This window comes from Manis pentadactyla, chromosome 6 (assembly GCF_030020395.1).
Source record: "Manis pentadactyla isolate mManPen7 chromosome 6, mManPen7.hap1, whole genome shotgun sequence".
Taxonomy (NCBI): Eukaryota; Metazoa; Chordata; class Mammalia; order Pholidota; family Manidae; genus Manis; species Manis pentadactyla.
The window spans coordinates 134,929,982-134,945,878 of record NC_080024.1 but is presented as its reverse complement, the minus strand read 5'-3'; the positions used below and the strand labels follow the sequence as shown (position 1 = coordinate 134,945,878).

Genomic DNA, 15,897 nt, shown 5'->3' with positions numbered 1-15,897 from the left:
CCCAAAGCTTGCAACCATCATCCTCCAAAAAGTGACTGACAAGATCTCCTCCTGAAGGTGTGTTGAGGTTGGTTCAGAAATCTCTTGGAGTTTTAAGGCTGTTTAAAAACAGGTCTGGCGTGCAGACTGGTTTCCCTTTGGAAACCAGTGTCTGGTGGAAGCTGGTATTTTTATAACTCCAGGCTCTCTATCAGATCCTGTGTTACCATGGTTGCTAAGGGAAACACTGGCTTCAAATTTCACATTTCAGTTTGCAGAGTCTGGCTGAGGAAGTAGAACAGTTAAAGAGTGGCGGGTGCAGGAGGGTTGTAAGTTGGTGGGGTGGGGGAGTTGTATCTTAAGGAGGCCAGGGAGCCCCATCTTCAGAGCTGGGTGCATCAGTGTGTGCGTGTGTGTGTTGGGGGGATGTCTGAGCAGTTCAGGGGCATCACATTACAGAGTGGTGTGGCTGCTGAGTTAGGGGGATGGCAGTTCAGGAGGGCACAAAATTGTGGGGAGTTATTTGAACGGAGGTTACAGGAATGGTTGCTTAAGCTGGGGTATACTTAGAAGCAGCTGCTAGATCTAGAGGACCACTAAACCAGTGCCCAGGGGCTGTGTACCTGCCCTGGGAAGGCTATATTTTCAGAGGAACATTCCAGGTGGAGTCTGTGCCTAAGATTAGGGCTGGAATAAACCGTTCATTCAGAAAGGTTCTCCTGAATTTTCAAGTTTCGTTCCAGCCCTTCATGTCACTCATAGTCTTTATGATTGACCATTATAGTAAGAATCAATTTAGATGTGGAGTTGAGGGCTGTTTTCTGCCCCTGCCAGGCAGACCTCCTTATCTGTTCTGCTGTCTGGGCTCCCCTCTAGCCACTTCCCACTCTCAACTTTTTTTGAGCACGGCATTTTTCATTGTGCACCTAGTTATCTGTGGGTCTCTCTGGCTAGGGAGTGCCCTAGGTTTATTTGGCTTTGTTATCTCAGCACATTTTTAGCAGGAAATATGTCTAGATGACTTTTCAGTTCAATAAGGAACTCACGTTTTTCTTAAGTGTTTGTTGAATGAATAAATAAACTCTCTACTATGCCTTCCATGGTTTTGCTCTTTGGCTTAAACACTTTCAGAGGTTCTCAGTATCATCTTGTGTCTACCAGAATGCCTCTACTGGGAGCCAGTGCCAGTCACTGACTCACCCATCAGGCCTTCTCTTTACCATGCCAACACAGATGGGCCATGCTCATTCTGGCCTCCATGCATCTGCTCACTTTTATTTCAGGAGGCCTTTCTCCTCCCCTCCAGTACCTTTCCTGGAAGTCCATTTCGCCTTAAGTCCTAGCTCCCCCTGACCTTTGCCCCCAGCAGCTGCCCACATTTTTTGAACTCCCCTATCCTTGCATACCCCTCATAAATGTTCGTTATTGCTTAACTTTGTGGATTTAGTCACCAAGTAGATTGTAAACCTTTTGGGGAGAGGATCACAACTTACACTCTCTCCTTCTAGTATAACTTAGGAAACTTGGCAGTTCAATGAGAAATGTAGCATTGCCTCAAACCAAATCATGCTTACTGAAAGAGCAGAGAGTCCTGAGCAAAATGCAGCCAGAGTTACATGACAGATGAGACCCAGCCTACCCCCAGGTACCAAGGAAGATTGGAATGATGTAAAAGCAAACACGAAGAGGTCATAGGGCATTAATTCAACCACCTGTGGCCAGAGAACAGGTGTCAGCAGCTTGTGTGGAGGCTAGTTCTCTAGGATGTTAGAGGAAAAGTAAATCAGGGCAGGGTGGGGACATGGTGGGACGTGATCCTGGCCTTGAAGCTGGGCAGAGTCAAGCAGGAGGAGGAAGACTGCGCTCAGGCAGGAGAAATGCAGGAGGTCTTCCGTGGAGATACAATGGGAACAGCTCAGCTGGTGTAGTAGAGGGATCATGAGAGGTTCTCCAGGAATGCGGGGTGTTTCTGCGGACCTTGGCATCCCTTGAGGAGAATGGACCGTACTTTCTGGGGCTGCCCGTGGTGCGGGACGTCTCTTGAGCAATACCTGGAACACAGCTTGCTTTCAATAGCAATACACAACGGTGCAGCTCACTGAGGGGCTCTGGAGCATCCCTGGCTCTTCTCGAACATCTCACTTATTTTAAACCTTAAAACACACCTGCAGGGTAAGTAGGTAAGTATTATTCCCATTATTCCCATGCTACAGATAGAAAACTAAGGTGTGGAAAGATTAAAGAATTAGGTTAAAGCCTCACAGTTAATGAGTGGCAGAGCTGGGTGGGATTCAAACTCAGGTCTCTTGTTACTCTTTTGCTGTATCATTCCCATAATGCTCTTTGACTGTAAATGGCCACTCCCTAATTGCACCTAAGATGTGGCTCGTGTTTCTTAACCTTGGCTGCACATTGAAGCCACATGGAGAGCTTAAATCTTTTTATTCCCCCATCAAACTCCATACCCAGAAAGTTTGATTTAATTGGTTGAAGGAAGGGTCTGGGAATTTGTAATTCTGTGAAAGTTCCCGAGGTGCAGGGTCGAGGATAATGAGCTGCATGGGGGTACTTTCAAATCTCTTGCTCCCCATCAGAGTCTACCACCACCACAGGCAGAGTCTACGCCGGCCTCTTCTGGCCACAGTGGGCCCTGCCCTGGCCCCGTGCAGCAGTGAGAGAGCTGCTTTTTAAACCTTTTTGCGTTAAAGCTGGGCAGCTGAATGTAGCCCCATCTCCTGCCCTCAGGAAGGGAGGAATGGTCCCACTGAAAAGGTACCTCTGAAGAATGTTCCGCTTGACTCTCAGCCCTGTGAAATAGCAGAGGATCTCCACCCACACCCACTTCATCTCAGCTTTTTCCGAGGTCAGATTTCCCCTGGAGCCAAAACAATGTGAGCAATTGAATGCACGCTCACGCAAAAAGTTAAAAAAGTGGCTCTCTCATTGTTGCACGAAGCAATTTCATTTCCTGAGAAGCCTGACTTGCTGCCCTCTGAGTTCTCCTCCCCAGCCTGGGCCTGCCTTCCCTTAGGAGCCCAGCCAGTTGCATCCCTGGTCAGAGGCACCCCCCCTCCTCTGGAAAGGCAGATGGGAATTTCTGGGGCCCAGAGGGGAGGACAGCAAGACAGCCAACCAGAGGCAGAGGTTGGTGGGAGCCAAAGGGGGGTACAGAGAGATGAGAGATTTCCGACAGAAGGAATCTCTCCCCCGCTTCTCCTCTCCTCCTCTCCTGACCTCTAGCTATGGTCACTGGACTCAGAAGAGGTCAGGAGGATGGGTATCACAGGTTGACGTGGGCTCAGGGGCTGGAATGGAGAAAGGAAAGGTGAGAGGGAGTGGACAGAAACAGATTCACAGTGTATGGGGAATGACTGCCCAAGAGAACTTTAACCTGTAAGGGGTTAAAGCCACCCCAGCGGCCTCTAGCAGAGGAATTTTCAACAAAGTTCTTGAAGGAAGGGGCCCGTAGAAAAGCATTCAATGATAACTTGGAGGAATCTAGCAAAATCATCCCTGGGTCACAGAGTGAGAGAAGAGTGGAGGGGCCAAGGCATGGTAGAGTTAGGAAAAGGGTCTGGTGTGGAGCGAGCCAGACCCCAAACCTGGCAGGTCGGCTCCATCTGAGATGAGAGATGACAACACGCTTAGCTCAGGACACAAAAACTAATCACACCTCTCCTGTGTGGTGAACCCTCAAAGTCACAGTTGGGCTGAGAACCTCAGCAGGGCGATGGGGTCCTTGGAACGCTATCAGAAAGCAGCTTGAGGGCTGTCTTACCATTTGTTGGTGTTTAATTTATTTCATCAATATTTTGTAGTTTTCAGTGTGCAAGTCTTTTGCTTCCTTAGTTAAGCTTATTCCTGAGTATTTGATTTCTTCTGATGCTGTTGTAAATGGGATCATTTTCCTAATTTTCTTTTCAGATAGTTACAGATTAGTACATTTCTATACAGATTAGTGGAGAGAAATGCATTTTTGTATCTCTACTTTGTATCCTGTAACTTTACTGAATTCATTCATTAGTTCTAACGGTTGTGTTTATGTGTGTGTGTGTGTGTGTGTAGTCTTTATGGTTTTCTTTATATAAGATCATGTTATCTGAAAAGTGACCATTTTACTTCTTCCTTCCCAATTTGGATGCCTATTATTTCTTTTTTCTTGCCCAATTGCTCTGACTAGGACTTCCAGTACTACACTGAGTAGGAGTGGTGATATGGGCATCCTTGCCTTGTATCTGGTCTTGGACTAGAAGACTTAATATTGTTAAAATGTCACTATTACCCAATGTGACCTGTAGAATCAATGCAATCCCTATCAAAATTCCAATGGGATTTTTTTTTACAGAAATAGAAAAAACAACTCTAAAATTTATATGGAACCAGAAAAGACCCCAAATAGCCAAATCAATCTTGAAACAAGTTGAAAAAGTACAGATCAGGAAGCATCTCATGTCCTGATTTCAAATTACAAAGCTACAGTACTTAGACCAGTGGGATAGAATTGAGAGCCCAGAAATAAATCCATGCATATTTGGTCAATTGATCTTCAACAGAGGTGCCCAGAAAACACAATGGGGACAGGAGAGTATCTTCAACTGGAAAACTGGATATCCACATGCAAAAGAATGAAACTGGACTCGTATCTTACACCATACACAAAAACCAACTCAAAATCAATTAAACGTAAGAACTGAAACTATAACTCCTCAAAGAAAACATAAGGGAAAAGCTTCCTGACGTTGGTCTTGGCAGTGATTTCATGGATATGACACCAAAAGCACAAAAGCAAAAATAACTAAAAAGTTTCCACACAGCAAAGGAGGAACAATCCACAGAGTGAAAAGGCAATGTGAAGAATAGGAGAAATATTTGTAAACCCTATACCTGATAAAGGATTAATCCAAAATATATGAGGAGCTCCCACCACCCAACAGCAAAAAAAAAATAAAAAAAATAAAAAAAATACTGGATTTAAAAATGGACTAAGGACTTGAACAGGTATTTTTCCAATGGAGACATACCAATAGCCAATCGGCATATGAAAACATGCTCAATGTCACTAATCATCACAGAAATGCAAATCAAAACCACCTCATACCTGTTAGGATGGCTATTATACATATGAAAAAAAAGACAAAAAGTGTCAGCAAGGATGTGGAGAAATTAGAACTCTTGTACGTTGCTGGCGGGAATGTATAATAGCACAGCTGTTTTGGAAAACGGTAGGAATGTTCCTCAGAAAATTAAAGATAGAGGTACCATATGACCCAGCAGTCCCACTTCTGGGTATTTATCCAACAGAATTGAAGTGGAGATTTTGAAGAGCTTGCAGCCCTCCTGTGTTCCATTATTCACAGTAGCCAAGATGTGGCAACCTAAATGTCCACTGACAGATGAATGGATATTTAAAAATCTGGTTGATACATACAGTAGAATACTAGTCAGCCTTAAAAGAAAAGGGAATTCTGCAGTACGCAACAGCAGGGCTAACCCTGGAAGACATTGTGCTCAGCGAAATAAGCCAGTCACAGAAGGACAAATACTGCATATTTGCACTTACACGAGGTATTTAAAATAGTCAAACTCATAGAGGCAAAGAATAGAATAGTGGTTGCCAGAGGCTGGGGGAGGTGATAATGGGGAGTTGCTAATCACTAGACACAAAACTTCGGTTACACCAGATGAATAGTCTGGAGATGTGCTGTACAACATTGTGCCTAGAGACAATAATATGGTATTGGACACTTAAAAATCTGTTAAAATGGTAGATCTCATGTTATGTGTTCTCACAACCATAAAAATTTAGAAACATTACAAAAATTAGAAAGAGCTCATTAGGCAGATATGAGCTGTAAATAGGAGGGCAAGGAGACCATCACACGTTCTGGTCACCAGTAAAACTCTTCACTTTAGAAACCATCTTGGCAGAAACCATTTGCTCTTAATGAAAGGGGTCTATCCTTTGAAGAAGGTTCCCTGATTGGCACATGTTATTTAAGACAAAGACAGAATGAATTCTGTGAAGATCTCTTTGGCTTCTGCCACATAGCAGATGCTGGGTTATAGACAGAGAATAAAACAAGAGCGGCCGCTGCTCTGTTCACGAGGCAGTGAAGCAACGTGGTAAGGAGCAGGGACTTCGGTGGTCAGACCTGGATTGTCTCTGCCACCTGCTGGCTGTGTGCCCTGAGCAAGCTGCGAGACCTCTCTGTTCTCAGGAAAATGGGGATAATGATCTTCAGGGTGCTGTCTGAGTTAAAGGAGAAAAGAATGCATGACATGGATTGGACAATGCCTTCCACTGAGCTGTTACCATTACTAAATACTCTCAGGCGACGAGAAAAGAAAAGAGCTGTGAGGACGGAGAGCACTGCCTCCCTCAGGAGGGAGCATCCCGTTGGAGGCTGGGGGCCAGGGTGAGGGGAGCTTCCTGGGAGAGATGACTTGAGCTGGGCCTGGGAGGTGTTAGGGCCAGGAAAAGAGACTCCAAGGATGGGGTGCAGCAGTTCAAGCTTAAGTAACGAGAGAGTGCTTCATTCAGCTAGGCTGTGGTGTGCATGGAAATGCCCAGGGGACTCAATCTAGGTGCGGTGGCTCCCAGGGAGCTGGGCGTCCTCCAGTCTGAAGGGGCCTGGGGTCTAAGCACACACTCAATCTTCAAGGGGTACAGGGTCTGAGTGTCAGCCAAGGTGGCTTCTATAAGAATGGGCACCCCGAGATTGAAGCAGGGCTGTGAGGATTTTGTATCTTCCTCTTAGCTTTTCTCTAAATGAGATTTTTCACACCAAGACGGCCTGTGGGTTTGTGTTTGACTCAGGGGCATTGAGAAAAGAGGAACAGGGGGAAGCCATTGAGGGCCTTGAAGAAGCAGAGGATGGAGTGGGTGGAGAGGATCTGTGACTGTGAGAAAAGGCAATCGGTTGGGTTGTGGGGCTGCTGCTTGGTTACAAGGAGGCAAGAAGGTGTGGGTTGGGCCCACGTGAGGACCCGGGCTGAGCAGGAGGGCGTTGGGGTGCAGCTCCGGCCACATCTTGTCAGGGGGGCTTGAGGCATGACTTGACGTATCTGGTGGGCAACTGGAAATACGAATTTGGGGGGCAGGGTGGGTCGGCCATCTGCACGGCCCCAGGGGAAGAGCCTAAACCTTTCCTGCATGGAGAGGGGTAGCAGTGTGACTGTGGCTTCTAGAAACTTCTTAGAGCTGCCTCAACCTGCTTTGGGAATGTTGCTCAGACCTGGGTATGAGTGTGTGTGTTATAAGGCAGCAACTGACTAAGAATTCAAACATCTGTCTCTAGGGAGCCGGGAATGACAAAGGCTCTCCAAAGGGACTGATATGATCCCTAGGGCACTGTTTATGTCCCCAGCTTTACTTAAGGCCCTGTTTTAGGGAAGCCAAGCTCTCTAGCGGAAAGAACCCTACTGGTTGTGTGTCCCTGAACAGGGCACTCAGCCCCCATGCCCCTTTAAGATTGGGTGTGCACCCAGCCCTAAGTCCGACTGGAGGACAACCAGCTCTCTGAGAGCTGCCTGCCCTAGAGAGCGAGTCCCCTGGGCACTTCCTTCCACTGGCCTATTCCAACTCTGATCTAGTTGCCCTGGTGCACTTAGCACCCTCTCCACACTGCGTCTTTCTCCTTAAACCCCTGTAGAGCAAGCAGCATGATCCCCTCTGCGAACGAGGAACCGAGACGCAGAGCAGGTGGACTCTCCCTCAAGATGGCAGAGTCAAAAACCAGCAGAGGCAGGGTTTGAGCCAAGGGCTGCTGATCTTGAACCACCTCACTGTGGGGCCTCCAGCAGAAAGCCTGGAACATGGGGCTCTGGTGTCTTGTTTTACAAAAGGGTGAAAAGCCACAGATGATTTATTTACTCTCCAAGTTTACCATGAGCATGGCAGGGGTTTATGTTTGAGACGCTGCCTCTAAAAGTTTAACGCATCAAACAAGTGTGTATCACGGGAGGCTCCTGTTTCTTGTCTGTGCAGATCCCCTGGCACCTTCCGAATCTCACACCAGTGTTCGCGCTCCCTCAGGCGGTGTTGGAAGTGTCCCGGCAGCCAGGCCAGCTCTCAGCTGTGGCCCAGCTTCCTGGCCCAGATCACGCAGGGGAAATGTGTTGGGGAATCCAGGTCACAGCTCTGGAAAAGCACTGCTGCCTGCCTTGAGCCAGGTTGTCAGGGGCACAGGGCAGCTCAGGTCGGGATCAGAGGACCCCAAGAGGCCATCCTGGCCAGTCCCCTGTCTCCAAGGGGGCTGCCTTCAAATCAACTCCTAGGGAGGCAAAAAGCAAAGCTACAGCCTCTCTTGGTGCTGGATTTTGAACCTGACAACATTTTGAGAGTGAAATAAAGTTGGGAGAGGCCATTGTCGGAATCTGGGTAACAAATCTAATTCACGCACTTTTGTTAAAAGACATGTTTGGCTACGAAGTGGCAGGATAACAAAGTACTCAAGAGAGTCCTGCGTGCTCTGCTTCCGTAAGCATCCACACAGTCTGGGAAAAGCATGCTGTTGTCCTTTAAACGGATTCTTCAAAAACATTTACAAATACCCCCTCCTGTCTCTTAAATGGCTCTATCACCTTCTTTCTTTCAAAAACACAAAAATGTCAGAAACACTGCTCCAAAGATGGTCTGCTCTCAGGTCTTCACCTCCACTTACTCCCCAGCTTGGCCCAGTATGGCTTCTGTGCTCACCCCACTGGGCCCCCTCACAGGCTTGTTGCCAAACGCCAGCCACTTCTCCACCCTAGTACAATTCATTCCCCACAGGCTTCTCCTCGCTGCACTCTGGGGCCTGCTGCTGGGGGTGGCAGGGGACAGCACGTGTGAAGTGTGGGCTGACACCAGCGCCCACTGAGAGGGTTCTCACCCTCTCCTGGAGCCTTCTCTGACCCACGGCCTCCTGGCCTGGGCCCTTTCTCCTCTGTCACCTTGCTGGTTCCTGTGTTCTCCCCTAGCCACCCCCTCTTCCCTGGGTGACCCCATCCGGTCCAGCCTTGGGTACCAGGTACAGGTCACACAAAGCTCAATCCTGTGTCACCAGGGCTGATCTCTTTCTGATATTCAGACACTTTCACCCAAGCAACTGCGGAACAGCTCTCTGAGGACAACCAACAAACATCAAAAACTGACTCCTGCTTTTCATCACTGCTCTGTTTCCCTTCTAGCCTTCCCCATTCCAGAAAATGGTGCACAGACTGATAAACGAGCCCTGTCACTTCCTCCCTTCTCTGTATCTCATGTCAGCAGGTCCTGTTGGTTCTAACTCAAAAATACACCTGGAATGCAAACAGCCCTTCCCCTGCTACTGTCATGGCTGTGTTCTGAGCTCCCAAACTTTCACTGGATGACCCCTAATGAGCTTTGAGCTTCCACGTTGCCCCTTCCAATTCTATCCCCAGAGAGCAGTCAGCATGACCTTCGAAAGTGGGTGATGATACCTGGCAGCGCAACTACCCCACTGACTTCTTGCTTCTCAAAAATTTCATTATTCTTAGTTATTTTTTCAGATAAAATTTAAAGCAAATATTTTTTAAAGTAAATGATTCAATGTTAAACCAATCCAGTCCAAAGATGTATTCATTCAAATAATACGTCTGTAGGTCTCCTCTCTGTAGGCAGTGGTCTAGATTATGAATTATTGCTGTTTGACTTAATAATATTTTCCTTTGGAGGGCTATTTTTCTTTACATAAACTCAGTAAATAAAAACCTGGCTTTAGTAAACAGAAGCAGGGGGGAGCTGTACTTCTCTGTACCAAAAGATAGATCACTTCATAAGCAGAGCTTTCTTGGTACATCTGAGATGAGTTTTGATCAGACAGTCCAGTGTGGGCGCTCTGGCAGGGCAGGTGTGCGGGCCGTGAGGGTTACTTACCTCCCTGAGGCAGGTATAGATGGGGCAGACGAGCACGCGGAAGGGCTCGCCCGTGCTGCTGCGCATGGTGCCGAAAACCTCGCACAGGAAGGTGATGAAGCCGAGCCAGCGCTCCACGTCCTGCTGCTGAAGCTCCTCCCGCACCGTGAAGTCCTTCTGTGGAGGCACAAGAGACCATGTCAGCCTCGCTGGGACTGGGGAGGGGCCCAGGCACCACCTCTGCTGCAGGGCCTAAGGGCTGGTCCTGGGCAACTGATAAACCCCATGTTTCCACAAGGATGGGGATAGGTGACCAGTGTATGGACAATGAATGTTGGGGACTCACTCATGGGCAGCAGAACCACCCTGACCTTTGGCCACAGCACCTCTGCTTCACTGTTCCCAGACTGCGGGCCCCTCAGCCTTGCCTCACTCACCCCAATACTGAGGTGGAGGAAGTGAGATGAAGGGGAAGATGACACCTTCTATCATTCAACTCCTATGGCTAAATTATCTCCCTCTGCTAACCCCCAGGTCGTGCCCTCCACGTGAGGGAGGGTAACCAGAACACTGTCCAGCACACGTCAGCAATCGGAGATGGGGGCCCATCTAGGCCCCAGCACTGGGGGTGAGACACATCTACAGCCCTTGCCTGCAAGGGGCCTAGAGGATAGTAAGAAAATTAGAGGCATTCATTCATTCATTCGTCCTCCTTAAAAATATGATTGCCCCCCTGGATGCCAGGCACTGCATTAAGGGCTAGGATAAGCTATGTTCACTTCTAACTATGATAATAAGAGAGAAGGTGTTAAAAGCTACCAGGGGTTCCAGGTAAAGGGATTTGGGGAGCTGAGGTAGGAGTTACTACCTGCAACCAGAAATCCAGGCCTTGGAAGAGCTAAGATTCTGACATGGGCATATGGGGGTATTTCAGTGGAGAGAATGACAAGGTCTTTATGGGTGCAAAGACCAGGCAGGAGGCTACTGCACATGTCCAGGCTAAGTGAAATAAAACCTGAACTTACTGGCAACTGAAAGGTAAGAATCTGTGTTAAGTTAGATCGTATTCAGGACTATATTCCCCTGACCCCTTGTCTTTGGATTTGGCCGTATGACTTGCTTTGGCCAACAGAACAAGGGGGAAGTATGCCAGTTCTGATCCCAAGCCTTAGGCATTTATGGTTACTCTCTTATGCACCTTGCTGTCATGAAAAGATCCTCTGTGAGCCAGCCTGATGATCCCAGGGGTGGGTGAGAGACACGTGAATCAGGGTCCCACCCAAGTCTAGCCTGGATCAGGCGATCCCAGCCAACTTGCACACATATTATCTACATGCACGCTTATTGCCGCACGCCACCAAGATTTCTGAGGTTGTTGAGCAGCGATATCTGGCTGCTACAGGATTGGTACAAGAGGCACTGATGGGGCAAACAGTCACTAAATGGTAGGCTGCAGACATGATGGAAAAGGTAGATTTAAGATAATACCAAGATTCCGGGTCTGGGTGACTGTGCTACCAAGAGAAATAGAACAGAGGAGGGAACAGGCTGTGGAATTTGATCCAGGCCATTCCCAAGACCAGGGTCCCTCCCATTACTTAATGTGGCTGAGCATTCACCTCAATGCCAGAACCTCAGAATCTCCAGAGAACACAGATCCTCACAGATGACTTGGTTAATGTCTGTCCCTTGTATGTGGTAGAAGCATTATCTAGAAGCCTAAAAGGGCAGGTGGGGCATCAGCCTCCTCGGCTGGCAAATTTGGGGATGGATGAGAATATCTCCAGAAGTTCCTCCAGTTCCAGCTTCTGATGAGTCTGGGACACAGTTTCTAAGTTTCAGAGTGTCATCCTTTTAAAATCTAAGTTTCAGAGTGTCATCCTTTTAAAATCTGTGCGTGTGCGTGTGTGTGTGTGTGTGTGTGCACATGTATGTATGAAACAAGAGCAGCAGCAGCTGCTATCTGTGCACTACATGCTAAGCCAAGGGCCTTAATCTCAATATCTCATTTAATCATCATGATGATCCCATGAGGCAGGTCCTATTTTTGCCCCATTTTATAGACGGCGAATCTGACGTTAGGGGAGATGCCTAACTTGCCCGTGGTGATGTGGCAATAGCAGAGCTGGCCTTTGAACTCAGGTCAGCCTGCTCTGGAGACCAAGCTTTTCTTTTTCCCCTTCTTTTTTACAGTTTTTTAAATTGGAAAAGTAGTGCATCGGAGCTGAAGCTCTCGATCACTTGCTAAGGTTGAACTTTCCTCTAAGCCCCTTGTGCAGACTGTGCCCTGGAAGTCCCCTCATGCCCACAGATCTCATGGGCCTCACACCGAGCCCTCAGGCCTCTCCACCCACTTCTCACTGCAGAACTGTGCACAACTGCGGCCTGCCAGGGCATGGGGTTCTCCCACCCTGGAGTCTGAGCCCTCGGGGACAGGAAAAGGCTTGGGGCAGTGCCTACCAGGGACTGAGTTCTAAAAAATGATTACATCTGATCAAAGAACTACAGCTTGACTCCTTGATCATCAGAGGTGTCAAGAGAAGATTCTGCTTTGGGTTAGCAAAACTCACCCGGAGACTGAATGCTTGCTAAATACTGGCAGTTAGACTCGATATGTGTACATGAAGTCACCCACCAGCTTTCAGTCAGGGAGGGAGACACTACTATTATCTCCGTGGACAGTGAGCGATTCCAAGGATGATCCACACAGCTGACCCAAGACCAAACCAAGGGTCCCTCAGCCAAGGGTAAGGGAAAAGCAAAGCAGTATGGCATCTATGGGAAAATCCTGCACAGAACAGGGAGTGTTATCCTGAGGGCCTGAAGGAAATACCTGACTTTAAGAATGGTAACTACACTACACCAAAAATAAATAAAATACAAAACCCAAGTATAAAATGTGGGCTTTTATGCCTGTAAGAAGAGCAACAACATAGATTCTGTGACATGTGAAAAGGAGTTCAGAAGAAGGGATTATGATTAGCTAAAAATACCTTATGCTGAGATGAAGTGTGAGAGTGTGAGACAGGGACTGGGATTTGGAGAGAAGCAGTGGAAATTAGAAATCCAACAGCAAAAGGAAAATGTGAATTACTGGCAGTCAAGGGCAGAATGGATACTGAAGAAAAAGCAAAACACAAGACAAACTTGGAAAATGATCTCACGCTGTTGACAAAGGTAAATAGATGAAAACAAGATAGAAAATGATAGAGAAGACAGACAGTGGACAGCAGCTAATCTATGAATTACAGAAGTTTGCAAAAAAGATACCACAATGTGTGGAATAAAGAGACAAGAGAGAAAACTTTAAGTTGAAGACAAAAAGCCAAAAAAGATCTTCTTCAGGTGAAAAGGGTTCATGTTCTCCAGAACTCCACCATTTACACTTAGCAGGAGACTTTTCTTTTTAATTTCAAGGAAAAAGAAAACTTCTAAAACCAGCTTTGAAGGAAGCAAAACTCTAGGTTTCTTACAAAGGAACAAAAGTATGGTTGGCTTTGTACTTCCCCATTTAAGGTATTGAGTATTAAAACTCAGAGACATTGAGGCAACAATGTCTTCATATGTTTTTGGGGAAAAGAATACACCTATCAGTGAATGAAAGCAAGAGAAAGACATTTACATGAGCAAATGTTTTCAAAAATCCCACCTACATGCTTATCTTTAAAAAAAAAACTATATGGTGCAGCTGCCATGGGAAAGAGTACGGTGATTCCTCAAAAAATTAAAAATAGAATTACCACATGATTCAACAATTCCACTTCCAGGTATTTACCCAACTGAAAGCAGAATCTTGAACAGATACTTGCACAACCCTCATAACAGCAGCCCTTCTCATGATAGCCAAGTGGGTACAGACGCGTGAAGGGATAAACAAAGTGTGGTACATGCATTTAATGGAATATTATTCAGTCTTAAAAAGGAAGGACATTGTGACACATGCTACAATGTGGGTGAACCATGACAACATTATGCTAAGTGAAATATGCAAGTCACAAAAAGACAAATACTGTATGATTCCACTTATATCAGTATCTAGAGTAGTCCAAATCATAGAAACAAAGTAGAATGGTGATTTCCAAAGGCTGGAGAGTGGGGTTAATGGGGTGTTGTTTAGTTGGTTAGAGTTTCAGTTTTGCAAGATGAAAAAGTTCTGGCACAACAATGTGACTATACTTAACATGTCTGAATTGTATGCTTATTAAGGGCTGAGATGGTAAATTTTATGTTATTTTTCTAACCATAATTAAAAATAATTTAAATAATTAAAAACTTTCTTGAATGCATGATCCAGCCAATAAAATTTAGGATTCAACTCTTATGGAAATCATGATATGGAAGGACGAGAAGTGAAAACTGAAACCAGGTATAATAATGAAGTTAAGCCAAAATAAGTAATTGTAATTTTGGTTATAAGACTGAATCAAAGGCCAGAAACAATCCTTGAAAGAGAAGCTATTTAATTTTTAAATGCAATTTGAATAAGAATTTCATGGTAGTAGTGACTTAATAATTAAGATTAAATTACTGGGGAGATAAATACTGGTGCAAGGGACAGAAGATCATAAAGCACACTGAATGTTGTAAATGAGACCATGGCATTCACAGGTTATTGTTTCTTTCTTAAGTTTGGTAATCAGAGCAATAAAAGTTAAAGTAAATATTAATAACTAGTAGCAGAACTGAAAACAGGATATATAAAATAAATGGATGGGTAAAAATAATTGTGGGCACATGAAAATAAAATTAAAGGACTAGTAAAATCAAAGTGGCTTTCAAGATAACAATCTTTGAATAAAAAAAGGTTATTTATATAGAGAACAATAAGTTCATAATAGACAAAATTATATACTACATAGCATAGACTCAAAATACATAAAACAAAAGCTATTGAAACATAAGAAAACAAAAGAGAAAAATAGTATTGAAATGAAACCACTAGCATTCTATAAATTATTCAAAAAACTCAGAGATTTAAATAATATAATTAATAAGAATAAACTGAGATTAGCCTCCTAAGCTGTGATTCCATTATAAACTTCAAAACACAGAAATTCTATAGGTTATATACTTGGACCAAGAATCAAGAATAACTAGAAAAACAGTGAATTACTTGGATATTTAAGAGATATTCTCCTAAAGAAAGATGGAATAAAAGATGTGATCAAAACATGATTAACAGATTACTTAGGAAATAAAGAGCTATAAAAACTTGTGGGATGTGGTCAAAGCTATAGTGATAGGTAAATTTATAGTTTCAACTACTTCGGCTATTAAACAAAGGAAGCAAACAAATCACCTAACTCAATGCTGTCCATTTAGCCACGAGCCACATGTGACCACTGAATGCTTGAAATGTGGCTATAAAGACCAAGATGTACTGTAAGTATAAAACAGACCCTAGTTTTTGAAGACTTTGTACTAAAAATATATTAAATGTTCTATATTTAAAAAAATATTAATGACATGTTGTAATTTTAGATCTACTGGGTAAAGTAAAATATATTATTAAATTTAAAACTTCATATATGGCACACATTATACTTCTATCAGATACTGTTAATCTATACATCCAATTAAGAAAATTAGAAAAGCACCAATAAATCAAGAAATATGTGAAAGGACATAATACAGATAAAGTCAGAAATTGATTAATTAGAAAACAGGGAAAGGAAGTTATACATAAAATCAAGAAAGAATAGAAATAAAATTAGTAAAACAAAAATTGAAAACATATACAGAGTAGATAAAAAGCATAATAAAAACTACTTACACCTTCCTGCTAATAATTTTGGAAAAAATAATGAAATACATGATGTTTTAGAAAATAACTATTACCGAAATTTTCTAAAAAAACAGAAAATAAATAAGAGGCCAGGCAAGGCTAAAAATCATAAAGTTCTGAAATAATTAGTAGGTCTCTAAATTTGACTTTAAAAGGTAAGTTGATTCAAACTTTCAAAAAATTGGGTAACTGCTCTGCTTTGTAAATTCACCTAGAACATAGGAAGAGATAGGCTTTTCCAGTTCTCTGTGCCCCAAATCTCATAATGATAGTG

At 44.5% G+C, this 15,897-nt stretch overlaps 1 protein-coding gene across 10 annotated transcripts in view; it reads right to left on the bottom strand.

Annotated features, from left to right (window-relative positions):
- The window catches only part of CTIF (cap binding complex dependent translation initiation factor), a 294,942-nt gene that overhangs the window by 30,371 nt on the left and 248,674 nt on the right, over positions 1–15,897 (bottom strand). For 9 of the 10 annotated variants that reach the window (XM_036918630.2, XM_036918629.2, XM_036918634.2 and 6 more), the window contains one exon: positions 9,860–10,015. In XM_036918630.2, coding sequence (XP_036774525.1) covers positions 9,860–10,015 — 156 coding nt within the window. Of the gene's footprint in view, positions 1–7,804; positions 8,253–9,859; positions 10,016–15,897 lie in introns of those variants that run through there. The other variant, XM_036918637.2, reaches the window with a different exon arrangement.